Source organism: Syngnathus acus, chromosome 10, assembly GCF_901709675.1.
Source record: "Syngnathus acus chromosome 10, fSynAcu1.2, whole genome shotgun sequence".
Classification (NCBI taxonomy): Eukaryota; Metazoa; Chordata; class Actinopteri; order Syngnathiformes; family Syngnathidae; genus Syngnathus; species Syngnathus acus.
In genome coordinates this window covers 15,084,663-15,112,000 of record NC_051095.1, presented here as the reverse complement: position 1 = coordinate 15,112,000, position 27,338 = coordinate 15,084,663, and the positions used below count along the sequence as shown (strand labels likewise).

At 42.4% G+C, this 27,338-nt stretch overlaps 2 protein-coding genes across 2 annotated transcripts in view; both read left to right on the top strand.

Moving 5' to 3' along the window:
* Positions 1-22,924, top strand: part of LOC119129099 (bifunctional heparan sulfate N-deacetylase/N-sulfotransferase 1-like) — a 45,541-nt gene extending 22,617 nt beyond the window's left edge. The window contains 25 exon segments of the mRNA XM_037262143.1: positions 11,410-11,659; positions 11,779-12,378; positions 13,819-14,309; positions 15,062-15,164; positions 15,445-15,519; positions 15,521-15,554; positions 15,557-15,585; positions 15,702-15,740; positions 15,742-15,811; positions 15,814-15,887; positions 16,856-16,984; positions 17,622-17,652; positions 17,655-17,732; positions 17,735-17,802; positions 18,065-18,077; positions 18,080-18,161; positions 18,464-18,533; positions 18,535-18,577; positions 18,580-18,586; positions 19,855-20,029; positions 20,159-20,329; positions 20,460-20,569; positions 20,720-20,822; positions 21,246-21,298; positions 21,300-22,924. Of these exon segments, the coding sequence (XP_037118038.1) occupies positions 11,654-11,659; positions 11,779-12,378; positions 13,819-14,309; positions 15,062-15,164; positions 15,445-15,519; positions 15,521-15,554; positions 15,557-15,585; positions 15,702-15,740; positions 15,742-15,811; positions 15,814-15,887; positions 16,856-16,984; positions 17,622-17,652; positions 17,655-17,732; positions 17,735-17,802; positions 18,065-18,077; positions 18,080-18,161; positions 18,464-18,533; positions 18,535-18,577; positions 18,580-18,586; positions 19,855-20,029; positions 20,159-20,329; positions 20,460-20,569; positions 20,720-20,822; positions 21,246-21,298; positions 21,300-21,363 (2,718 nt within the window). The 5' untranslated portion in view covers positions 11,410-11,653 and the 3' untranslated portion in view covers positions 21,364-22,924.
* A 909-nt stretch (positions 22,925-23,833) lies between these two features.
* cd74a (CD74 molecule, major histocompatibility complex, class II invariant chain a) lies at positions 23,834-26,862 on the top strand. Its single transcript, XM_037263127.1, has 8 exons — positions 23,834-24,026; positions 24,111-24,277; positions 24,795-24,890; positions 25,027-25,081; positions 25,157-25,244; positions 25,312-25,381; positions 25,601-25,804; positions 26,020-26,862. Exons 1-8 carry the CDS (start codon positions 23,947-23,949, stop codon positions 26,022-26,024), a joined length of 765 nt encoding a protein of 254 aa, XP_037119022.1. The 5' UTR covers positions 23,834-23,946; the 3' UTR covers positions 26,025-26,862.
* Positions 26,863-27,338: the final 476 nt, after the last annotated feature.

Sequence of the window (27,338 nt, the reverse complement as noted above, 5' to 3'; positions counted from 1 at the left end):
CTCAGTACAACACTCAGTACCCAAATCACTCAGAGAAATTCTCCCATTGCATGATCATGAATTTTAACCAGTCTATTCATGAAATTTGGTCTAATTGTTATCCCTAGTTGAATTTTCCGTGACAAGTGTTATGTTAGTGTACGATACATGCGTTGTTTGCAGATGTCCCCGTTCCGTTCGTACAAATACAACAAAGTGGGTACATGCCGAGTGTGCGTTGTTTACGTAAACCCCACTTCCATCCATTTTTCTCGCTCCCCTTGATTGCTTTGAAAACAGGCGCACTATTATGAGCGCATTTTAAAGCAGGAGGGTAAAATCCTATCTGTTTGATCTCACGCTTAATATGGGCAGCACAACAGAATCTCATCTCCTGTGTCAGCTCTTCCACCACAATGTGATTCTCATGAGAATGCTTTTCTGCTATGCAAATCAGTCAGATCAGTGCAGGCTGTTTCTTATCTGTTCATAACAGAGGGAGGGAGGGTGAGGGAAGCATGTTTCCCCACTAAGGAATGTTGTATTATTCAATCGGGAGTGTGCCAGTCGACATAATACACCACGCTTTGATTCTACGTGACAGTCTGTCTCACGGCGTTTGGTCACTTTTGTTGTGATTACGTTTTCTATTGAACTGTGAGCACTAACCTTAAAACATTTGAAACGAAACGTTTAGCGGACACTGCAATCGACTTCACGGATTTCAAAGTCGTACTTTAAAGGGAGGGAAAACAGAGGATGGCATTTTTCACTAACTAGCCCAGTTTGTAGTAAAATGATAAAAGTTAGCATTTTTTCTTTTATCCGTTCATTTTGGAGAAATCATGAAACAACAAATGCCTTTAAAAATGCCTACTATTGATAAGGAAAAGGGCCACACACCCCTCCCCTCCATGTCTTGGTTAATGATGTCATGGAAAGAAGAGATCACAATTTCCCTATTGGAAATAATTTGAAAGACTATCTCTTAAAATGTGCAAAAACAGCTAATTGGTACCAAAATCTACATGGACATCTCTACTTATGACTACTTCAACATATCAAAAGGATTAGCCTCTCCATGGCTGATTTGAGAAACGAACAGTCTCTCTGCAGCTGAAATGCCATGTCACGTCTTTCTATTTCCTTTCCTCAGTCACCAACATAAGCAAACACGACGCACTCCGACAGGCTTTATGTAAGCTGAATTGTTCTTGCATCTTTATATAGTCGAATTGAAATTGCTAAGGGTTCATTCAACTTACATTTCCCCTGAAGTCCATGTATGGGGTACCACCTCCGCCGCTTAGCCGAAAAGGAGGTGCTTTAAACGGCTACACTCAGCTGAAGTCTAGTGCTGGCAATCTTTCCAACAATACAACCTCTGGGCGTTGCGACGCGGTCCAGGTCAAGCCTCCTGGCTGAGTCAGGATCCGTCTGACACTTTTGGGTTTGTAAATTTTCATTTTTTTTGTCACTAGGTTTCTTTTCTTTTCTCGCTCACATTCTGCAGTAGACCCGGGGTGAGATCAAAGACCACTCATACACTCGCAAAAATCATTAATGGCACCCAAAAAGCAATGACGGGGAGCGTGAGCACATTGCAGGGAGTGTGAGGATGCAAAAAAGAAAAAGTCACACACTTTGCATCCGTTACATCAGCAAAGTTATGTGATAAAAACACAATTAATAAATGAACACTTTTTACATTGCCTTAATTTCTGCATTTAATTATTAGTCTTTTGCTTCCAATCACTATCGCTAATGTTTACGCGCTACTCATTTAGCTTCGTACGGTCTTTATATCGGACTTCACTTGAAAATGTTTTTTTTACGACAAGAATCGAGCTTCAGCTGTATCTGGGTGTCTTCGAGGCGACAACTTCTCTGTCCCCCATGGAGTTGTTCCGTCAGATTTCCTGCACATGTAAACCACGCCAATCCACATTCATGGCCTACAGATGGGAAATTCCTCAAATGTTATGCTGATTGTTAACAGAATATTATCAAATGTTCAAAATCAAATGTTCAGATCTCATCTGTCATCACGGCATTTTTGGACCTAAACCGGTTCAATTACCGAAAGTTCATGAACTTGTGCCGATTTTGGACGTTTTTGTGAACGTGCCATTCTGGGTTTTGAAAGTCAGTTCATTTTCGTTCAAGGATCCTAGGTTTTCTCTTCTTAGACTTAAAAATAAACCCCCTCTAAACACACTGCAAAAGAGGCTTAAATAGGCGGGGGGGAAAACGATTTGGCAGCCCCGCCACAAACAGTCATCGTGCGTCATCAAAATACGACGTGCGTTTGGACGAGCGAAGAAAGCGCAATGACACTTCAGTCGATGTAAACCCATACGTGACATGACAAGTAGCCTCGCTTACCCTTTCTTGTCAATATATATAACTATAAGGTTTCATCCCATGAGAATTTTTACGAGAAATTATTACGAGAAGTTGCAGTGCCCTCAATGACATTGAACCATGAATTCAATTGAAATCGCCTGGGTGGCCTCTGAAATTTATTTGAAGTCACTTACATGTATTGCTAATAACCCCTAATAACTAATGCTAACAACCCTTCACTACATTTCTGCCGCTTTGATTGAATAGATGTCACTTGTTTGTGAGCTGTGAATTGACTTTAGACTGCATTTGCAAGAACCTGCTAGGCTAACGTTACCAGACTAGTTAGTTGAATTGACATTAGACTGCATTTGCAAGAACCTGCTAGGCGTTACCAAATTAACTAGTAGTACTGCTATCTCTAATTGCTCCTTGCACACACCTATCCTACTTGCTCGCATACAGACTTGTCTTGTCCACCAGCTGGATGACTTTCACCTCTGAGTGATGTCTGTTGTCTACATGGTGAGAACCATTAAAACCCCGGGCCCCAGTGGAGACATTGTGCCCGGTCACCATGCTCACTCTTCGTCCTTCGCCAGGATCACAAGTTGACAGTGGATAAACAATGGGAGCAAACAGTCACTCCCACCAGCATCGATCTAACTCCCTCACTGCCGCCTTTTTTTTTTTTTTTTTTTTTTGCCAGCAATCACCACGCTGATTCCACCTACACACAATTTATATGAAAGCCCCCTTGCGTCCTGCCTCCGGGTACCACAACTGACAAAAAATGATAAATGACCCACCACTTCCGTCTTCCGCCACCACCTCCGTGTGCGTTGGTTGTCCGAAGCACTACAAGCCTATTTCTCCCTTCAGAAAATCCAATTGCGCGTGCTCCATTTCTTGAAACGGTACATTTTATTCTTTGTTGGAAGTTGAGGAGGCGGGTGGCTGTTAAAATCATTGCTTGCAGCTCATCCTTTAATTTCCACATGTAAACATATCACTGCCGTAAATTCAAACATCCAAGACCATCCATACGCCTGACTTCAAGCTTTTAATGTTGGTGAAGACAGTAAATTGTGTTTTCCAATGTTGTGCTCTCCAGTCACAGTGGTCTGTCTGCAGCGCCACTCTAAAGATTAAGGGTGTATTCAGACCTGACTGTTTGGTCCACTTTAATCGGACCAGGGTTCGATCGTAACGCTGGTCCTGACCTTTTGTGCAGGTGTCAATACACGCAACCTGGTGCGGATTAAAGAAATGGACCGAGACCCACTTTTTAAAAGCATTGTCTTTGGTTATTGCTGTCCAATGGGAGCACAGATCATCACAAGAGTGTGTTTATAAAATATACTTCACCTGCAAAATGTACAGTCTGAATAGGAACCGCGCCAAACGAAAAAAATGAAGTCCGCTTTTGGTCCGGACCAACAAAGGACTTTTCTGGTGCAGCGCATCCAAAGTGAGGTCAATTCTTTCTCCTTTGCCTTCAGTCTGTTCTCGTTTTGTATCAGATTAATTTGTCCTCTGTGTAATCACATGGATGTGCAGGTAATTTTGACATGACAGTTGGCAATTGGGATCTTGTTCATTTCAGCTCTTAAGTAGCTCTTTACTCCCATTGCTTCTTCTAATGCTGTTACATTTTAGAAATGTTATCTATTTTCCAAACTCTTGCAAATGTTTTACTGTACAGATGTAGTCTTCCCATGGCTGTAAATGGGGCATATCATGTCTATAAATAGACTGTGATGGTAAACTAATGGGGGGATGGTGTAATGTGTGGTACCTTTTATTTATTGTGGTAGAATTATTGTAAAAATGTTATCATATAAAAACACACACTTGTAACTTCTTAAAAAAGAGACGGCATTCTTGCCCATTAGTATCGCCACGTGCACGCAAACACACGCACGCGCACACACAAGACACACACGCATACATAGACACACACACGTACACACATTCCCCAGTCAAGATGCGCACACACAAACATTCACACGCATGCATACATAGACACGCACACATACCCAGTCAAGGCACGCACACACAAACATTTATGAGAATTGTAACCGCCTCCTACCAGATCGGCTTTAATAAAAGGGAGCACAGGGGAAGTGCAACTTTGAAATACCTCTGAGCCGTCTTTAATAGACCTAAAGTTAAGTATGTACGGTGTGCTGTGTGACGGTTCGAATGTGCGATTGGATGCAACGAGTTGCCAAAAACTGAAACAGCGGAGCAGCCGGAAAGTGACAACTTAAAGCTGTCCCATTGAAGTAAGTGTATGGTGACAAGTCGTTGATATTTTTGCAGTTCGAAGGTGAGTCTAAAACATGTGATAGGGTTGAGTTTGCTCTATTGAAAGATTTTCACAGCATTAGTTGATTGGGATTGGATTATGGTTAAAATCAAGTCAACAATCAGTGATTAATGAAGCATTAAATGAGAAATGATAAGATTTTAATGAGGAAATATTTGGAATACTGTTTTGGTCCCCCTTATGCCCTGAATTGTAAATGTCTTCCTTGTGCATATAGGTTAACATGCTAGGGATTTAGTGAGGAGATAGTTAATTGACAACAATTAATAGTTGCACAAATTCTGTTGACATGTTTTGAGAGACAAAAGCAACAATATGATGAATTTGCTGACAGTTATTTAACATGTGATGACTGTTTTGAGATTAGAGGATTTATCAAAAATCTTGAGAATTAAGAAGATGAGTTTCTGTGTCATTTTTAAGTGGAAGCATGAGTGATCATTTAACTCACAGGTATCAAACTCAAGGCCCGGGGGGCCACATCATTTTATGTGGCCCGCGAAGACAAATTGTGCATCAAATTTGTGTGTCATGACTAAAATTGCAAATTGTCTTCACTTTTAATATCTTTTTCTAAAAATATTTGACCACTTTTACTCGTCTGATTTGAAAACGAGTTATTTGTCAGTTTGTTTTGTAGCTTTTACTGTATACAATATGAGGTGCTCATACATTGATTTGGGTTGACCGTCATAATGACCCTCCTAAAGAAGCTATGACTACAATGCGGCCCACGAAAAACATCAGTTTGACGCCCCTGATTTAACTTAATAAACCTGTTCTCGTTTTGGCTTGCTCAGCCAGCCTTTGGGGAACCTGTCGCATTATACGTATATAGGCGCCATGCAAGAATGCTACCGCCTCTCCGTGGACTAACTTGACCTGCTCCACCTTCCTACACCGGGTTGTAGCAGGTCAAGTTGGTCCACGGAGAGGCGGTAGCATTTTTGCATGGCGCCTATATACGTATAATGCGACAGGTTCCCAAAGGCTGGCTGACGCGAGTTGTTTTTGCATGGCACCTCGACGTGTGCCACGCCCAAAACGCCACAAACAAGTCATCAGAAATGTGTCAAGCAGCATAACTCGCATGCTACATTTCACTATTAGTAACAATTAACATAGTAATTGAGTAGATCATCTATTCCTGAAAAACTAGAACGGCGTCAGTAACGCTGTTACTTCTAACGCTGTTAGTCCCAACACTGCATATACACAGCAATCTATTAGTAGACTGTGAAATCACATTACATTTTACAAAGGATTTTGAAACGTTATCTGATGATAAAGGTTGGAAGTGGGAAAGAAAAGAGAAGGATGAGGAATGTAAGTTGAGAATGGAACGTGAGTGACTCAGTGGACCTGAATAGGGAGAAATGTATTAATGTCAAACTTATTTTGTGATTGGACAATTGAACTATTGGATTCAGTCAGCAAGAGACTGAATAACTAGGTTGCTTCATTTACCTTCATCAATATGACAGAAGTTAATTACACATCAACAGCAATTGATTTATAGGAGACTTGGTTAAGCTTGAAGAAGTAAGGGACATAGGAACTTTGGAACTGTGTATAATTGTGCATAAAAGTCACACAGGCTGACAAAATGGACAAGCGACAGGAGGCCAGCATGGGAGACGATTCGTTGTGATCGGTCGGTGCCGCCTGATGCTGGGGACGGTGCCCGGTGTGCCTGCAAGATCGTGACTCCAAATCTCTTGAAATTGATTTAACTTGTTACTGTTGCATTCAAATCAAACTGTCAAAATTTGTGAAAACTCAGTTCATTTGTCATTGCCGCTTTCAAATCAACCTGTTATCAAACTTCCAGTTAACTTGCCATTACTGTATTCACATCAAATGTTATCTTGGTCAATTATTTTATTTCTTCCTCTTCTTGGTTATAGTGACATCATAGGTAATACTGTGGATATGGAGACTGTGCGTCTGGCAGTGTAAATCCTTGGTTTAAATCGGGACGGGACTCGATAAGCAGAATTACTTCAACCCGCCTTCCTTTTCAACAAGTCATACAACAATGTTAAATAAAATTGTAACGAATGTTGATTATGTACTTGCCGAAATAAACAAATCAAATGACAAAACAATAGGGCTTCAAATAACTAATGCATTGACATTGCTAAGTTAAGACAACTATTTGAGTGGGAAATTATGCTAAGAACATGTCTTATTGTAATTTAATGGAATACCCTTATCATATTGCATCGAGGTGATCAAGGTTATTGATGGTGTTTGGCTTCCTCTCACGGCTCTCCTCCCACTCCCAGGGGAGTAATACCGTTGAGCAATGTCTTCATTTCACCTTTCAGCTCCACCATTCCCTAATGACCCCTACTGCGCTATCTCTACCTCTCCGCAGTGTTCCCATCACCCACAAAGCTCATCCACTCAGCTTTTCCCTCTGTGAGGTAATCCATTTTACACTATCATGATATTTCCAGAGCCTCCCGACCGTATAGCTTCTGCTTGAGCTCGCCGGGCTTAAGTAGCATTAAAAATGATTCTGTTTTGTTTTCATCTCGGCACTAATTATCGCCACAAAGTGAAATTATGGATATGCCACAATAGCAGGGTCTCATGAGCTGTTATTTTTGAGAACCTTTGCGTTGATCGAATCTGACAGGATTCAATCTAATATACATTTAGGCTGAGCTCCCTCTTTGCAGAAAGCATTTCCCGTCTTGCCTACTTTTTCCATAGTCACTCAGAGGATATTGTTATGATGAGTACCGAGGATATCTCATTGTTTTAAAGGGCAAAATGATCTGAAAGTGCATACATACAGTTGAATTCCTGCTACGGCCTCAACTAAACGGTGGAAGTATTTGCAGCTCAACAGAATCTACTGACTTGTGTTGTGCATTCCTATTGGTATAGGAAGCTGAAGTGGGAATTTGGCGCAATGTCCCACCCTATTTCGTAGCACCCAAGGCATAATCACAGCAGTTCCCATGAATGCATGAAATGGAATGCACATTTCAATTCAATACTGATGAATGCAAGAACTGGCTTTACAGCAAAAAAGAAAGTGAAGCTTCTGAAGTAACCTTAAAAAATAAATTAAATCGGCAACCATGTTTGTTGTTGCAGATGTGCTGAAAATTGATTATGTCAAAGAAAGAGTGGACAGAATACAAATGTGCAATCATCGCTTTTACTTTTTCCTACGTTTAATGAATGGTCCCGTATAGGGCGCAACGTCAGATCAATGATATAGTCACATCATTTTACGGTTTCCTCTAATTCTTTCCATGTTAATCCTTCCAAAGCAACTTGTGTATTACACTCCTGGCATACACACATTTGGTGCAGTTTCACAGTGTCATGACTAACCGGATTACAGTTTACATGATTCTTAACTATTTAATACTTAATATACGGCCCTTAGTAAATATATTGAATACTTGTATCAGTGTTGTTTTTAATGAATTAGCTTTAGGGCTACTGTTTTTTTTTTGCTAAATTATTTCATTACATGAAAAAAAAGCAGATTGTTTTTCATGCAAATTTGAATAAAATCTATTTCTGCCCCATTTAATAGGAAATTGTACAATTTCATAATTGAGTAACCCATTTCTAATGTTCCTTACTACCTTTTACACCCTGGCTCATATCATTAGAGTGAAAGGATTAACTTTATAATGTGATGAGTTTTAGGCCATATTACCCATGCCTATAATGGTCACAATGGTGGATAAGCGCCAATAATAAGGAAGGCAGAACGATAGTGACACAGACAGTAGCCCGTCCTATTCAACCCCCCAATTCGCTGTGCCCCTGAATGAGACATAACTCCGGTGCTGCCATGGACAATGGTTGCCAAGACATGTGGCGAGGTGAACGCGGTAGTTAATTGTCTTGTCAGCAGCAGGGCAGTGGATTGGATCGGGCAGAGCAGGAAGGAAAACGGGCCATTTTGATTCATTTGGGCTCCGAGGTTTAGAAATCCTTTGATATTTTTGTCAAATATTATCAACCAGATGACTGTATTTAGCACTGACTCTCCTGACAAGGCCCGTATTCACACTTAAACAGAGTGCAAAGGCAATAATGGTAAGCAGGTGGGGGAGGAGGCTACTATGGTCAAACCTTGCATTGTTTACTCTGAGTTGTTGCCAGTGAGGACCAGCCTCCATCTCACTCTTCCTCATCACTTCTCATTAATCTAGCTGTGTAGCTCTGGCCTACTTCCCATGAGTTAGAGGGAAGGGAGCAGGTAGAGCGGCCTTCTTCTCTGACTGAAGTAATTTGTCTTGCCTCTCTCCCCATCACCTGCTTCTTTGTGCCAACATTTCCTTCTGTCACCCTCGCCCTTCAAATCCTTGAGGGCAGATTTTTTTTTAAATTGACGCGCTTACTTGCACCAATGTGTTTTCTCAACCTCAGCAGCAGCAGCCCCTCCTTTCTCTTCTGTGTAGCCCGCTGTCTGTCTCTATTTATGGTGACTGTCAGGCAATGTGCACAATTAGAGGGCTCATATTGGGAATGTGCTCTCTTTGCATCTTTTGAGAACAAAAATGTTGGCTTGCTAATACGCATTTTCCTCCATCTGCGTCTTTGTGCGTGGCATAAGACTGACTCTTTGGCAGCACTCTGGTCTCTGTCCACCTTTTTGGCTGCTCTTTAGTATGGATTGGATATGTCTCTGGCACCCATAAAATATTTATACTTGGATATATTCCTCCTCTACATTTCTTTCATCTATTGTTTTGGTAGCGCGATGCATACATTTGGGTATTTTCCTCACCAGTGGTAATCATCTAAATTAAATTTGAGATCCATTCGCCAATCTTTCATTCTTTCAGTGTGACCATCCCTGTTAAATGTCATGCATTATACTACAATTTAGCATGTTACTTCACAGGGCTTTCCCTTTACCCCACTTTCCTTGGTTCGCTTTGGGTCTTCATAGTCAAGGTCAATAACGCTAAACGCTGTGACTTGGGGAAAATGTGTTGTGTGTGTTCCAACTCTGTGTATTTTTCACAATGTAGTCTGCTCGCAGTACATGTCAACACAGTCACGATGGCACAACAGTCTCTCTCGGGAATCGTTACTTAATTCCATGTTACTCATTAACCAAGTTTGACACTTGGACAAGGATCAAAGACTGGTGTGCCCGTTTGATCTTATTAAGGTATTTTTCAAACAGTGTGTGTTGTTGCTGGTGTCGGAGCTAAATGAAATCCCAGGCTGTGAAAAAAATAAATACAAACTCACAATGAAACAGCCGCCTGGACTGAGCAGTAAGGCAAACCCTCACACGTAATGCACAATGAAAGTACTACAGAGCAAAAAAAAAAAAGAAATGTTGGACTGTAAAGGGCAGTTTTGGCTGGATGGAATTTGATGTGCATCGCCTACTTAGTTTTAATGTTGCTTGCATCTTCTCACCCGTAAATATTTGAACATTTGAAAAGGATTCTGGGAATGTCTTACGAAGTCATCAAAGACATCGTTTTGTTTATGAAAAAAAAGAAAGAAAAGAAAGCAGTCAGTCTTCTGTTCGGGTCTTCAACCTCTCAAGGGAAAAGAAATCTTTGTCTTTGCAAAATCTTGCTTTTATGTCTTTGTCAAATATTCAAAGAACCAATCAGAAGATACTGTATTTGCTTTGTGAAGAATAATTTATTTTGCTCTAGAGTTACGGATGGCTCATCAATAATTAAAGATAGGAGGCAATGACGATTTAGGCTTCATTTGACTGGCGGAAAAAATATCTGTTATCTGGTAAGGCTCTTTAAACTTTGAGTCTCTGTGTGATTGAGACAAATGGCTAATTAATTTCAACTAATTCAAACCGGTATTGGTACTGCTCACTGATTTTATCTGCTTTTACTTTTTCTTTGAAAAAAGAATAATTTTGTTTTTCTGTGGAGAAAACTTGAACCCAAGTGGTGAAGTGTGATTGCACTTGCAGAGAGAGATGCAGGTCTTTAGCTGCAAGCCTAGAGGCAGGAAAGAACATAGAGGTTGACCTGATCACTTTAAATGGAAGTGTGCTTGCTCCATTTCCCACACCCAATATGGCTGTGTAAAATGATAGCTATCTTTATAGATCCTCTATAATCTGTGGGTTGTTTTGCTCACCAGGTCGCTGCAAAATCGATGCATCGATTGTAGATGATGGGCCGCATAGTAAGTGTTGTGCTGTGTTGGCTTGCTTTTAACCTGAACCAATTTTTAATTAAGTTCCCATCAAACAATAATGGTTTAGTCAAATCAATTCTGTGGTTTTGCTTGCAACTGGTAATGTTGTTTCTTTAATGATAACTGTGTGTGATTTCTCTTCAGTATTTTTGTTATTGCGTTTATTTGTGATTATTGCATGGAAGGTAATGATGCTCATCAGTCTCATTTGACCAGCAAACCTCTTTTATAAATATTTGTAACCTGCAGTCTGAACCGGGAATTGCTGCCCTCGAGTCTTTGTTGTCACTTAGACTCTGCCTATTAATTATGAGAAGGCTGCACTTTTTGTGGGAGTTTACTTTAGCGCACGCAGGTCAGGTGTCTGCGTAGGGGGAATTGGCACTGCTCTACTTTTGTGTAGGTGAGCACATGAATATTGTGGAGTGAATCTTTGGAGTCCGGGCACAGGCAGTGTAAACGTCTCCCACAAACCTTTAAACCCACACAAAAAAGGAATGCCAAGTCATTATTTTTATATGAGGTGATACTGTTCTGGATAGTTAAATGTGTTTTTTTTTTTTTGTGGTCTTGTTTTGCAGATATTCTGCTGCTGGAATGACGTGACCCTATTCGTCTCCCGAAATCGTTCTGCAATCAAGAATATTCATCAAAACCTAGCCAGGACATGGTTGGGAAGCTCGCATGATGAGAAGGTGATGGAGTCTTCCATCATTTTTACCCCCCACTGACTCGTCCTGTCAGCTTTTCATCAGAGGCAGAAGTGTGTACCAGTGATCCAAGGCCTCCACTTCTCTGCCATGGTGACATAAGCGGCATTGCAAAATGAGGGCAAGTCAACGTGAACCCATCTCATTTCTTTCTCCAGTAGCTGCTACAGCTGCCACCTCAACACCTTCTGCGGTTTGTTCCAAAAAGTACTGATTTTTTTTTTTTTTTTTCGTGAACAGTCACAGCTCACCGTTTTCAACCCTCCTGCGGGGGGAGCGGTGCGGCGAGAGACGATGCTGGGATGCGTGACCCGCCTCCGTCGGCTGGTCCGTCTCCTCCCTCTGCAGATGTCCCTCCTCCTCCTCTTTCTCTTCTGCACTGTCAGCGTCTTCATCTCGGCCTACTTCCTTTATGGCGTCAAGCGGGAGCTAGAGCCATCAGTAGTGGGCGTGTCTGGTTCAGAGGGAGCTTCGGCCGACTCGGACGACCTGAGGGTCACGCCATCTCGACTTTTACCGCTGCGTAGCGTCTCTGGAGGCCCCGGGGTGGATCCTGCCGGGGCCAGGACAGATCCGTAGTACTGGTCTTTGTGGAAAAGTCAGTATTCGCAACTGGGTCAGGAGATTGTGGCCATTTTAGAGGATGGCCGCTTCCAGTACCGGACTGAGATATCTCCCGGGAAAGGGGACATGCCAACATTGACGGACAAGGAGAGAGGACGTTTCACACTGGTGATTTACGAAAACATTCTCAAGTATGTTAACCTGGACGCGTGGAACCGAGAGCTGCTGGATAAGTACTGTGTGGAATATGGAGTGGGCATCATTGGCTTCTTCAAGGTTAGCACACACAGCTTCTCTACCAACACCCCCCCCCCCCCCCCCCCCCCGATCGAAGTTTCACCTCCTGCCTTGTCCATCTGTCTGTGCCATCTTAAAGCAGATGGATTCACGGGAGTTGGGGAAAATCTGCTCGGTTACAATATCACTTAGTCCCCTTTCACGCTTTCACGTGTTTTATCACTCATCTCATTTTTACTTTGTCCTAAAATATGGTTCTGTCTCTCCGTCTCACTCTCCCCTTTAATCTCCAATCTATTAGCCCAAGAGTATAGTTTTCACAACTTAGTCCGCACGCACGCAGACACACACACACACATGCACACACACTTCTGCAGCATGGCAATAATATAGAGTGAGGGAGGGACGTATAGATGGTGTATTATGATTTTAGGTGGTGTAGATGAAGGTAGCAACGGTTGGTGGGATTTGGTGAGAGCATCAGAAGCAAACAATGCATCCCAGTGACCTAACGTCCTGCTGGAGGATCTGTGAGCGTCAAAGTACACATACATCACATGCCCAGCACGTCCAATATTACAAACCTTGGCAGTTAATTTTTTATATTTTATTAAAAAAATGTTGAAAGACGTTAGGTATGAGAAATAAAGTTAAACCAAAAATTGTAAGTGTATCCAAACCAAAAACTGCATTTTTTTTGTGGCCCGTCATATTATATCACATTACATCTTTTTGTTGTTGGTTTTATTCATTGTATATTATTGCATGACAACTACAGTGATTCCAATTGTCAGAAGGCCCAATTGGTGCTACTTTTGAATATCCAGCTACGTGAGAGTGGGAGTTAGTGGGTTGGTTTCAATTACATAACACCCCATGTTCTTGCATGCTTAGAAATGCATGGATAATGTGAATACTAGAAGGGACATGCTGGAGCGTTTCTCACTATGTCATTTTACTCAAAACACATAATTACATGCACGTTCCTGTCAAGACGCTGCCAATAAATATTTAATCTAATCGTAATACTTGCACTTAGCAAATGTTATGAACTGAGCAAACGAACCCTGTCACTAAAACCGATTCAGTCTGGATATCGATATCTGAGTAGTAGAATAAATGTTGCCTCCAAAAGACCTCAAGGAAAATGCATAAGTGGAAGCTTGCAGCCAAGAGGCAATAAGGATGTGAGCGCGCCCAGAGAATGGGGATTTAGGAGAGGAATGTTTCACAGAATAAGCGCTGAACCTTTGAATGTTAAAGGACACAGCGGGAGGCTTATTCATTTTGTCCGCAGTCTCAGATCAGAGCAGATTGAGCATAGCAGGTAGAAGCTGCCTCGTGCATTCACATTTGGGGAGGCCTGACATCTCTTATTTCACGCATGATGGGAGAAATCTGGGAATTATAGCCGATACATTTCCCTCCTCATCACTGCCGTGTAATGAATTGATGTGATTTCTCTCTTCTTTCTCTCAGGCCAACGAGAACAGTCTGCTGAGTGCGCAGCTGAAAGGATTCCCGCTCTTTCTCCACTCCAACTTGGGTCTAAAGGACTGCTCGGTTAACCCCAAGTCACCCCTACTCTTTATCACCCGATCCGGACAGCCGCTGCCCGGGCCTCTCCCTGGAGATGACTGGACCGTCTTCCAATCCAACCACTCGACGTACGAGCCAGTGTTGCTCGCCAAAACTCAATCGGCGGAGAGCATTCCGTCCATGGGACAGAATGCTGCTCTGCTCCCGTCGGTGGTGCAGGACTTGGGCCTTCACGATGGCATCCAGAGGGTCCTGTTTGGGAATAACTTGGTCTTCTGGCTCCACAAGCTGGTGTTTGTGGATGCCGTGGCCTTTCTTACCGGGAAGAGGCTCTCGTTGTCCCTGGAGCGCTACATCCTGGTTGATGTGGATGACATCTTTGTGGGAAAAGAGGGCACCCGCATGAAGGTGCCTGACGTAAAGGTAAGTTTGTATCTACTGTGTGTGTGCGTGTGTGCGTGTCATTCAAGTGGAGCAACTTTATCACAGAATAAAACTAAATTCGCTTTTAGAATAGTATCACACAGTAGTTGTCAGCCATCTGTTTGCTGTAATAAAAAAAAGTTACCTCACAGAGGCGTGCTGTGCCAGTGATATTGACAGCGCCTCTTCTCCATCCACTTTTCCTTTTGAATGCATTTTGTCCCTGTAGGCTGCTCAAGCTGACAGGCCCCCAACGCTCGCACAGTCACAGAAGCTCCAGAGCGATGAATATTTCAGGGGCCCGGAGACATCGAAAGAATGTGAAAAGATCCTTACTCGTGTCCCCTCGCTGTGGAACAGACCCCCTCACAAGTTGAGGTAGAGGATGTAGGAAAAGTTATGGGGAGATGCAATCAAGGCTTCCTCGTGGGTGACGCCGCAGCAAACTTTTAGGAATACATCACATCATGACAGATGGCCAATGTTGAGCGGGGTGTGCGCTGGGAGTCTCAACCAGCAGATCAAATGAAACAAACACCCAAAATCAGAGGAGAGCCAAATATCAAACGGAATGGAGGAAGGAAGAGTGAGGCAGCAGGGAGAGGGGGATTGCGGGATGTTTACTGAAAGCAAGCTACAGGATGAAATATGCATGCGGGCACGTCCGTGCGCGTCGTCGTCGTCTTTGTGCTGCCTCATAATGTGCCCGTATACCAGCTCACTCCCCACTCACGTGCCTCTCCGCCCACTCTGTGTTCAGGCGCTGCTGGGAGACGCAGAGGGAGATGCGCACCCATGTTCCCCAACTTCACCTCAATCTGGGCTTCTCAGGAAAATTCTTTCACGCTGGTAAGGCTCCTCGTGTGACAAGCTGACACTGAATAAAATAACGCTTTGAGATTGTGAATTTGAGGCTCATAATTTATTCCCTTCCGTCTTTTTTTTAACATCCTCTTATCTACGCCTGCCTCGCTAATATTTGAACTCTTATGACTCGATTCATTTCTTAAATCGCTCACCCCTTTTTCCATCTTCCCTCTTTCTTCCACCAACACATTTTTAACACTTCTTAAATTCCCCAATCGCCCTGCACGCCCACCTCCCGCCTCCTCCCTCTTGAATGTCCAGGATCAGAAGAGGAAGACCCTGGGCGATGACCTCCTGCTTTCCTATGTGAAGGAGTTCTGGTGGTTCCCTCACATGTGGAGCCACATGCAGACCCCATCTCTTCCACAACCAGTCTGTGCTGGCTGAGCGATGCTGCTCAACAAAAAGTTTGCCCTGGTGAGTGGAAGAAGAAAAAAGGGAGGGTGCAGTACACACCTTGATGGAATCTTGATGAAATCATTTGGTGCACCCTGCCTGAACTCTATATCTGCTATTGTTCCCTTGGCATCCAGGAGCATGGAATCCCTATCAACATGGGATATGCTGTGTCACCCGCACCATTCAGGCGTCTACCCAGTCCACTTGCAATTGTACGACGCCTGGAAGAAGGTTTGGAGCATCAAGTGACTAGCACCGAGGAGTACCCGCATCTCAAGCCGGCCCGCTTTCGGCGAGGTTTTATTCACAGCGGCATTAGCGTAAGAGCACTTTACAGACATCCTCTGGTGTCTCACCATCTATCACATTCTCCTTCACCATTTGCATGCGCTATCCTTCTTTACCACCTCTTCATATTTGCATTATATATCTATCTCAGTCCCTGTGCGGAATACAATGCCCCCACACACACACACGCACTTACACACATACACTATTCGTGCAAGATAGGGTCTGCAACAATCCTCGCATAAATGACATGCAACATGTGAAACGGCTTACAGCTAATTATGCAGATACACAATATACAACCCGAAACTACTTTTTTGCCACAAAATTCTTTGTTGTGTTTGTCATATTACAAAAAACTCAAATAGTTGGGATAGAAATATACATCTGCGAATAGTTGTATTGTAAATGCCAAACCGCAACTCTGTGTGTGTGTGTGTGTGTGTGTGTGTGTGTGTGGTGTGTGTGTGTGTGTGTGTGCTGTATAATATTTCCAAAGAAGAATTTGAGCGGAATAAATTGCGTTCAAAAGGAACAAAAAAATAATCTTATCGACTTCTCTCCCCGGATGACTTTCATAGCTGATGGAAAACTGTGCAGCCTCAGTCCAGTTTCTTTGTAGTCTTGGCATTCAGCGGGTCTGTGTGGTCTCTGCACTGTCCTCCCTGTCCTTGACATAGTCTGAATGTACTCGTCTCCCTCGCTTAGCGATGATTGATATTCAGTTCCCCAGACACTTCAAAGTGTAAACGCAATCCCATCAATTTCCATATAGACGTGGACGTGAATAAGCGGTTTGCTTTGGCTAGATGAGCTGCATAATATGGACGTTACTGGGAGCAAACAATATATGGGCTAAGTGCCAGGAGTGTGCGCTGCACGGCTCCTCGTCTCAGCGGAGGGCTGACGATGTGTGTTTTTAGCATTTGGTATGTGCATGTGTGGTTTTTATTTCATTTCCGCCTTTTGGTTTGATGACTCTATGTGTGTGTTCTCACAGGTGCTGCCCAGGCAGACGTGCGGTCTTTTCACACACACCATCTTCTATAAAGACTACCCAGGCAGCCCCAATGAGCTGGACAAAATCATCAACGGGGGAGAACTCTTCCTCACGGTTCTGCTGAACCCAGTAAGTCCAAACACAACCTTTGTCTGATACATATAGCTCAAATAACTGCTGATGTTCATCTGAATTTAAGTCAGGGGCAGACCGATGACTCGTCGATGAGGTCCATGGCAGCGCCATCTCTTTGTGCTTTGCCTTGAGATCTTTGTTGCTTTATTCCAAATGTTACCGATATTCCTCCCTGTTCCACACAACTATACATACCGGTTATCTTTCCCCAATCCCGCAAATATTAACTGCTTGTACTAAAGGTTGCAGTAGCAGCTGCATATTTGATGTTTTACTGTCTCTATCACGTCCCAGCTGTTTGGCGTTCTCCAGCCATACGTCATGCTGAAAATGAATTCCACTATGTGTCTTTGTGGTGTCTCGTCCAGTATTGGGGGCTCTCTGACCACAATTGATTTCATTTGATCTCCAAGCAAAGTATTATGCGGCGATCGTGTTGAATATTGAATATTGTGTTTTAAAATCTACTTTAGTGTCAAAGCTCGTAAAAGTTCATCACTTTTTCCATTGTATCATCCTTTTATTAGAGTCCAAGTGTTTTGTCACTTTGGCCGTTCCTTTCAATCCTCAACAATTGTTCTTCATCATGCTGTTTAAGCTTAAATTCTGACAGCGGCTTCTCTCCCAATAGATCAGCATTTTCATGACCCATTTGTCCAACTACGGAATGACCGTCTTGGCCTGTACACCTTTAAAAGCCCTAATGAGTTTGTCAAGACCTGGACAAATCTAAAAATGCAGACCTCCCACCAGTGCAGCTGGCCCAGAAATACTTCAGCCTGTTCCCATCTGAGAGAGATCCACTCTGGCAGGTAAGGACACAATACTAATTTGAGATGTTTTCTAATTTTGTCTTTATAAAGCCACTTTTGACTTTCACTTATGCTTTAGCAGGCTACTCAAATGATATTTGTAGGCAGTTTTGTTTTAAATTGGTTACATTCAGTCAAAAAAATTTGGTAGTTTGATTGGAAGGCAGCTTTTACATATTCAATTCCATTTCATTATTGTTATTTTACTTTATTTTCTTTTTTTTATTTATTTATGCGTCCTATTGTAGTTTTATTGTTACAGGATCCATGTGAAGACAAAGGCATAAAGACATCTGGTCCAAGGAAAAAACTTGTGACCGCTTCCCCAAGCTACTTGTCATTGGGCCTCAGAAGACAGGTGAGAAGCTGTACTTCATCCCCCCCTGCAGGTTGCAGGGAAATTGATGCTGTGCCATCTAGTTGGTTAGCCCTAAAAGCACCGGAGTAGCTCTCGGGAAATTAGATATTGCTTCTTCAATTGGCACTGGTTCGTTATTAAGGATTTTTTGCTGTTATGCAGTTTCCACGACACGAGTGTCAGTCTTCACTGTACGAGGTACAAAGTAATTGGATTTGTCCCTTGCCTAATCCTCTTTTCTTGCTCTTTTTTTTCCCCTCCCTGCTGTCAAACTGCATTCTGTCTCTTTCTGGTCTCTCAGGCACAAACAGCGCTCTACCTGTTCCTTAGCATGCACCCCGACCTGACCAGTAACTACCCCAGCAAGGAGACTTTTTGAAGAGATCCAGTTCTTCAATGGTCACAACTATCACAGAGGCATGATTGGTAAGAAAGCACACTGAGGCGACAATTCAAAGTCATAGATTGTTCACCTACCTATTTGCTGTTTTGTGCTCTTTCTGAAATGCCCAAGATGCCACAAGATGGCGCCAAGCCCCCCATCTCATAGTGAAGTAGTCGTACTTGTGGCATCTTGGTTCCAAGGAGCTATGATTAAATGACATATCTCGACTTCGAGGCAAGCTTGATAAGTCGGAGACGAGCTAAATTTAGCTAAGGAGGCGGAAGATGTTTCAAGTGTCGTTGCTGGCAGTTACACGCACACTTTGGATGCATTCCAAAAGAATCAATGTCATTTGTCAGCAACTTCTTTTTAACTCTGTCATTGCCAGTTCCCCCTTTTGTCAGCCATTGTTTTTATTATTCTGATTATTTTATTGACCGATCTTTCAATTTACACAGAATAAAGTTTTAGCTTTTTTAATTAGCAGCAGAACACGGGTTTGATTTCACCATAAACATCTATTACGGACCAAAAAGTGCGGATAACAAGCTTTTTGTGAAAACGAAAATGTCAAGCAAAACCAGGATTTGGGAAGCATTGTCTTATAGTGTCAAATATATATGTTACAGACGAGTTCAACAATTTAACATTGGCCCCTGCTCGGCTAAATTCATTGATTATAAACCCCGAAAAGTGCCTGTATAACCATATTGAAGAATACTGACAATATGTAAAATACAAATGCCTGCTTCTGAAATGATGAACCTTTGGCTATCTTTAAATATGTTCTTTTGAATATAAGAACAGACATTCCACAGCCTAGTCACGTCAAACGTATTATGCCACCAAGCAGGATAATTTGATCGCAACCAAAATCATTCAGTCCAGCATCATTTGGAAGACAGCAGTTCGGCGATTCTGAGTAAATGTTTAAATTTCATTGAGAAAATAATCTAAAGCAAACAGACTAATATTCATGGGGGAATCTTTCTGCAACGGTGCGTTAGAAATGTAAATTCATACCAGCGACGATCACAACAAACACACTCATTAATGAACGATACCCCAAGCTAATTGATATTAATATGATCTGCCCGTAGCCACGCATGCACGCAGAATTTCAAAAGGTTGAAGTGAGAACAGCGTCGAAGAGAATTCAGGATTTGGAAAGCCTTTCTCTCTGCATCGTGATGCTTCGTGCGGCGTCAAACCATGTGTGCAGAGAACAACTGCAGCCATATCCACGGAAAGCAAATTGCACCTGACCAACTGTGACCGCCATTAAGTCTGAGTGTTTGTGTGCTGTCAGGTATATGGAGTACTTCCCCCTGCCCTCCAATGCTAGCTCTGACTACTACTTTGAGAAGAGTGCCAACTACTTTGATTCTGACGTGACTGCTCAGAGGGCCGCAGCGCTCCTGCCCAAAGCCAAAATCATCGGCATCCTCATCAACCCAGCCGACAGAGCGTACTCTTGGTACCAGGTGGGTAATCCCGAAGAGCCCGCGCCTCATTAGAGCCAGTACACATTTCAACACCTGAGCAGCTTTTGCTTCTATGACAAACATTGTGGCATCTTTGCGCAACTTCTAATGAAACGATACATTTCACAGCACCAAAGAGCCCACGATGATCCGGTTGCATTGAAATACTCATTTCATAACGTCATCACTGCCGGCCCCGACAGTCCGGCCAATCTCCGGGTCCTCCAGAATCGATGTTTGGTACCAGGCCGGTACGCTAATCACCTGGAGCGCTGGCTCAACTACTACCATTCCAGCCAAGTATGTATTGAGTCAGGCAGCCAGAGTGAAAAGAACCCGCACCCTTTTTTCCCCTCCTTTTTTAAGCATCATGATGGTGCGCTTAAAGAGATGACTTTTCTCCTCTAAATGTTTGCGTCATCTTCCCCAGCTGTTGGTCTTGGATGGGGAGATGCTGAAAACTGAGCCCGCCTCCGTTATGGATAAAATCCAAAAGTTCCTAGGCTTAACTAACGTCATCAACTACCACAAGATTCTAACGTGAGTATGCACCTGCTTGACCTCCTCTGTGGAACCTCAAAGACAGAATCCAACCCTTTTCTGGAATGCTGATCAATTGCCGCCATTTATTGTCTTCAAACTGTAGGCCATATTCATGCTTGAATGTAATACATGATGTGTTTTTTGCAGATTTGATCCCAAAAAGGGGTACTGGTGCCAGCTGCTAGAGGGTGGGAAGACAAAGTGTCTGGGGAAGAGTAAAGGACGCCGGTATCCTGACATGGACCCCGAGGTATGACCATTTTAATTGAATGGTTCATCGGATCTACATATTATGCCAGTATATTAAGTCTCTGTGTGGCGGAAGCCACACAAAACAACTTAACAGATTTTGGAATTCGGTCCACACAAAAGGCCCACCTTATTAAAAGGCGCACCTTCGTTTTTTTTGAGAAATTTAAAGGCTTTTAAGTGCGCCTTTATGGTGCGGAAAATACGGTATACATCAACTGAGCAGTCACAACCCCCTGTGATAGCCCCCCCACCCGATTCTTCAGGCTACTTTAATGCACGCATGCATAATCCATAGCAGACTCCACAATGTATTAGCGTACCCAAACATGACATTGGTTATAGAATGTTCAAAATGTCTTCAAGATTTAGGCAGAGTCCCATTTCATTTATTTACAAATCTACTATCCCCGTCTCTTTCAGGTCGTTGACGTTCCTCATGGATTACTACAGGGATCGTAACATTGAGCTGTCAAGCTGCTGTACAGAAGGGCCAACCGCTCCCCAGCTGGCTCAGAGAGGAGATGGTCCACACCAGGTAGCAGCCCAACCAGGGAGACCATAGTAGTCCAGCACGTCTCGACACGCCTCTGCGCCGCCACCACCACCACGCACTTTCAAGGAGAACGTTACTTGATAATAAAGTGATGATGGAAGTCAAAGTGTAACACATTCTGTGATGGTCCATGAAGTGTAGTACACAAATGGGCTGGTGAGCAGGAGGATTCACAAATGGAGCGCTCGTCTCTCTGAGCCTCCCGTGAACCTTTCAGTATGATGAATCAGGACCTCAAAATCCTGAGGAGGAAGCGTGATGATGAGGAGGTACCATCTCTTGCTCGCTCACCCCCGTCTCCCACCGTGGTCGAACCGTCTCTCCCACGCATGAACTGGAAAGAAAAGAGCAACAATGTGCCGCGTGCAAAGGCTGAGTTTCAGGTTCAGTCTTCACCGTTTCAGTTCTGGAACCCAGCGCCAACGTGCTGCTGTGTAAAGCACAGAACTTTACGCTGAAGGACAAAAACAACATTTGTTGTAAATGCCTTTTGAAAAGATAAGGACGTTTGGATATCTGGCTGCATGTTGTAGCCTTTTTTGATAGGCCTTGCTAGAATCTTGGAATTTCATTCACAAATGCCAGGAACATAATCTCCATGAACTATTACCATTTAAATGTTTATTTTTTTTAATTTTTGTTTTATTTGTTTTGATTTGCTCAGACATTGTTCTGTAGTCGTGATACTTATAGAATGTACCGAAACGAAACAACAGATTCCTTCTTCAGGCCGAATGCAGAGACGTCAAACTGCTGCGTGCCGTCACTTGACCACTGAATGGGCGAAGCGGGGAGTGATGGACTTATGTCGAAAGCACAATATTTAAACGGTACTCAACATACGTCTAACTGGATATAGCACACGAGCATTTGGTTAACAAGTCCAGTCTGTGAAGATCATAAGCTAACTCTCTGTCAGAGACTCAGTGTAAAGAACAAAGTTTCCCACGCTTTTCTTTTCATTTCTTCTATTTCATGTCATAAATTAGTCCGCGACGGAGTGTGAAAGGATGTCTCCTTGGAAAATGTGTCAAGTTGTCAAGGCAAACCTTCTCACAATAGGCCCAGCGGCACCGCACCCGACATAAATGTTTTGTTTGGGGTTTGAAGGTGTTATCATTGCAACTAGATGTCAAAAACAGAAAACAAAAAGCTGCTCTTACTGCAATAGTTTTGTACAAGGATCTGACGTAAGAAAAAAAAAAAAAAATGCACACAGCAGTCGTTTCTGTTTCTTGACTGTAAATGTACATAGCTGGCTCCCCTTTGGTCGACCTAAATTATTTGAATGTGTTTGGCCCTCCATTGGTGTGCAACGTCAGTGCTGTAGGGAAATTGAACGCAATTGTTTCCTCCAGTGTCCTCTCACTGCCAACTGTTGTCTCCATAAAAAGTATTAACGTGATAACACATAACAGCAATGATGGTACTAATAATATCCTGGACTGTATGATAAAGATTTGTAATTGTTGTCAATAATTTTACAGTGTAACTAATATTGTCGGTGCTTTTAATTTGCAAATAAAACACCACTGTATTTTTCACAATAGGGATGTTTCCCCCTGTCCCCCTGCTGCACTCTTTCACTTCTATCTTATTGCTGTGGAATTCACTTTTAGTATTAGATTGCGTGGAGCTGGAAAAAAAGTGGTGAGAAAGGCCATCCCATTCCTTCCCCTAATGAGTTAAAAAAAAAAAAAAGACATTTTTTGACAGCTAAACTTTAAGATTGTACTGTATACAGGATAATAAAGATATGTCGCAGAAGTGCATATATGAAGTTTTAAATAAAGTTTTAATGTAGGATTTCAGAAATCTAGCATCTGGACCTAAAGTGGTTATTGGAACACGTATTTTTAGTTTTTTGTCGTGGATTTCATGATAAAATGCTGATAACACAGGAGGTACACATATTTTGTTCATTATGGTGTTGGACCACTTTTTTTTTTTTAATCAGTTTGTGCTATATGTGAGTGTGTCACTAGTACAAGATTTACTTTATTAAGATTAAGTCATGATGTTGAACCTAATTTAAGATTTTATTTAGATAGTTAATTGGTTGAAATAGTTGGGAGAGATTGCTAGAAGTCCAGATTGTACCTCATCTTTTGTCCAGTCATTGATGATAGGTTCCAGCTCACCCAAGAATGGGGATAACACTAATGGATGGATGAGAAAGCCCCCCAAAAAACTTGGCCGAACTCCAAATGAGGAAATAAAACCAACATTTAATGTAATCACAAAAACGCAGGCCTTACAGTCCCAAATAACTTGCTAGTCGTTAAAACGTGCTTTTCCATCCATATGCTGTTAGTATTCATTTTACAACAAATTCGGCTGAGATGAATCGAGGGGCTAGTAAACTTTGGGGATTTCCAGCCTCTACCAACAAGACCAATCACAGCTTCGCTATTACTAAGGCCGCCTACTTCATTTTTTTTTTGCCCCATATCGACCTGTCTGCCTCTATTCCTTATCATGGGAGGTATTTTTACAGGAAAGCTTTATTGTTGACGCATTGTGGGTGCAGTAGTGCAACAGGAAGAAACTTGCAGCGAAACAAAGCCAAATGGAGAAGACTGGTGAAAACACTCCGATGCAAAGGACAGGCAGTGCTGAACCGCTGGTTGGTGGGGCAAGATACAGAGGGTGAGTACTGGTACCTGTTCCATTTCTCCTCCATAAAGCCCATTTCTACTCCATAAAGATGAAATCTCCTTCGCCCCCTCTCAGGCGCTCCACTGGCTACGCCCTGAAGGTGGCAAGTCTGACGATACTGGCATGTCTGTTGGTGGCCAGCCAGGTGTTTGTGGCCATCATGGTGTTTGGCCAAAAGCAGCAGATCCATACGCTGCAGAAGGACTTTGACGGGCTCAGCAGGCAGCTACATGCAGCTCAAGGTCAAATATGGAAGCACATTGCAGGGCACATATAGACAAACAAACATTCACATCGATGGATAATTTAGCATGTTTGTGGAATGTGGGAGGAAGCCTAAGTAGATAAATGATTTATAAATCATTTGTAGCAGAGAAATAACTTAAAATGAGTTGGCCAAAAATAGCACACCGGTTGGGAATCAGATTTATGTGGTTTGCATGGTCTACCTCAACAACAAACCTGAATTGATACCACTCGTTTTTTGTACTGGTACTTTTTCGCAATTCGGCAGATGGCTGGGGCGGGGGGGAAGCCGTGCATGCTTCAAGCTTTTTATTTATCACTTTTGTAAAAGAATTTGTACATGGAAATCGAGACATATACGTAAATCTAGATCCAATTGACTTACTTTCCCCAACTCTAATTAATTCACTGGATTTGATTGCAACAACATTCTTAGGTCAAAATATCAGTTTCTAACTTGTGCCGACAGTTTCCCGCTTCAAGTTGCGCTCAGTTTCTAACTTGTCCCGACAGTTGCCCCATTCAAGTTGCGCCAGCCAATGAACCCCTTCCCACAGATGCAGGCATTTGCAGATCTAGACTCAGTGGCGACCAAGGCAACCTGTGAAAGTAAGGTCTACCCCTCCCTCTCTGAAATCCAATATAATAGAAAGGAATAAAAGCTCAGAAATTGAGGCGTATTATGTTGTAACCTACAGTATTATTGAAATGACTAATGTTAGAACAATCCTTCCTGTCTTTCCAGCAGGAAGAGAAGAAGATGGAATCCATTGCGTGGATGAGATGCTTGGTCTCATGAGGTAATTTGTACTCAGGATTGAATCCATCCACCCCCACGTTCTAATTTTAACTAAGAAAATGAGGTAATCATTTTAGGAGTACTTTGAGATGCCCAAATTCAATGACACTGTGCTGGGTAACCTGAAGAGCCTGAAGAAACAGCTGAATCAGAGTAACTGGAAGGTGAATCAGCCGTGTTCAAAAATAGACCGCAAAACGTGCACAAATAGTTATTCACTTCTTTTTGTAGAGCTTTGAATCTTGGTTGCGCAACTGGATCATCTTCCACATGTCCCAACAGAAGCCTCCAACTCCTACAGGTGAGCAACACTACTCCAACTTCTTCTCCGCAAAGAATCTTCACTCCAGCATGTGAGGATTTAGCAGTCGAATGTCTTCAAGAATAGCGAGCAAAGGCCAAAAGTCCTCAATCAGTGTGAACTGGACACAGTCCTACATCAACATGCCCTGTCTGCATTAGACTCAACAGACAAAACTTATATTTTAGCATTGTTGTTGTTTTTTTATCTTCCATTTAGGATCCTCCACAAAGACCAAATGTCAAATGCGCGCAGAGGTTAAAAGCAGCCAACTGGATTCGTTCCGTCCTGTGTGTGACTTGAAGGGTCGCTATGAAGCCATTCAGTGCTGGCACGTCATTGGCGTTTGCTGGTGCGTGGATGTTGACAGTGGTGCCGCCATCGCGGGCACCTACACAAAAGGCCACCCCAAATGCGAGACAGGTACTGCAGATGATTATTTTAGGACTCGTAAATCAATGTGAGAAATGCAATCAGTTGAAATTGATCTTTTTTATCCTGCTCACTTTGGCTAGTGATGATGATTATCCCATTATTGAAGATCTTGTATAGTGTAATCAACACGTTTACTACATTGTTACTTTTCAATATAATATTTTAATATAGTCTGTATAATGTTTTCTTCCCCCCTTTTACAGGTTGAAGAAGGGAAGGCAAGAGCTGCTTATTTCTTCATCTTCATCTGACACATCACTTCATATACTGTAATGAAACTAGCTTACTGCTGTAGTGGGAATACATATGTAATTGCTTGTTACGCATTTTGGCTTTTTGGGGTCCTCCACGCCATTTTCATCTCATGTCCCCCATGGTTGGTTTCATTAGGACAACAATTTCTCCCCTCCACTTTCACCACATAAGGTGACAAAACTCTCCGGTTAAACAAAGGACTAATGTTCCTCTTTCATTGGGACGGACATGGAGCTTGCTGAGCACATGCTACAACTACTGAATTTACTCAAAACATTTCAAGAATTTGCACTTTGTAGTCAGAATTTTAATCAACCCTCTTCCTGAAATCATATCGCCAACTCAGCAAAGCAGACAAATCCTTCAAGCCAGACAGATACTATTTGCGGATCACGTTAACACTAAAGTCACGTGTTTTGTTGTACATTTATAAGCCTGAATAGTGCTGGGAGCAGATACGTAACTAATTGTCTAAGTGCTCAGCAATCTTTCCACGCTGTAAATAATGACATCTTTGCTCAACATAAAAGAAGGAGCAATTTTCAGTCCATGTTTGTAACTTTTCGTCACCTAGAGTGACATGTTTTCAATGATGGCTGAATTGAAATTCTTAAAAATACGACGTGTGGAAATAGCTACATCTTTGTTTCTTTGCTGAACTATGCTACCTCTTGGCCAGGACTCAATGCAAAGAAAAAACATTTCTGGTTGGTTAAATATTCTAAAATACAAAAGTCTTCATCAATGTGAATGCCAACACTAAAGTCAATAAAGAATTTAACATTTTGAAATGCAAGTTGTTTATTTAATTTGTTAGCCTACAAATGTTATTACATCTATTGTACAGCACTTCACCTTTTGTACAGTGGTCTCTTTAAATAGCCTGCACTGACACTGTTAATGTAAGACTGACCTGGGGTGTGAAATGAACCCATTTTAGTTGCCACTTTTTATTTCTTTAAGCCATGTCATTGACAGTTAGCTAGAGATAAACCAACTACATTGTAGTTTTGAAACGAGGCAGAAATGATGTACAAGCAGAATTGTCCTCTACTTTTACCACCGCCTTTTCCAATTATTTAAAGCAAATTACTGTACACTTTACCCATGATGGCTGAACTGACTGTACCCTAGTCTTATATTAAATTCAACTCTTAGTAACTGTACACCTTGAGTGAAAGTAGATTCTGTGCCCTTAATAATTTAGCAGAGTGTAATATAATCCATATCTGCAAGCGAAGCTGCAAACATAAGCGGAACATGGCCT

Bases quoted from the DNA above. Each gene is read 5' to 3' on its own strand.
- cd74a (XM_037263127.1), top strand. From the start codon at position 23,947: ATGGAGAAGACTGGTGAAAACACTCCGATGCAAAGGACAGGCAGTGCT. The intron at 24,891-25,026 runs GTAAGGTCTACC...CTGTCTTTCCAG, and splicing joins GACCAAGGCAACCTGTGAAA to CAGGAAGAGAAGAAGATGGA. The intron at 25,082-25,156 runs GTAATTTGTACT...GTAATCATTTTA, and splicing joins GAGATGCTTGGTCTCATGAG to GGAGTACTTTGAGATGCCCA.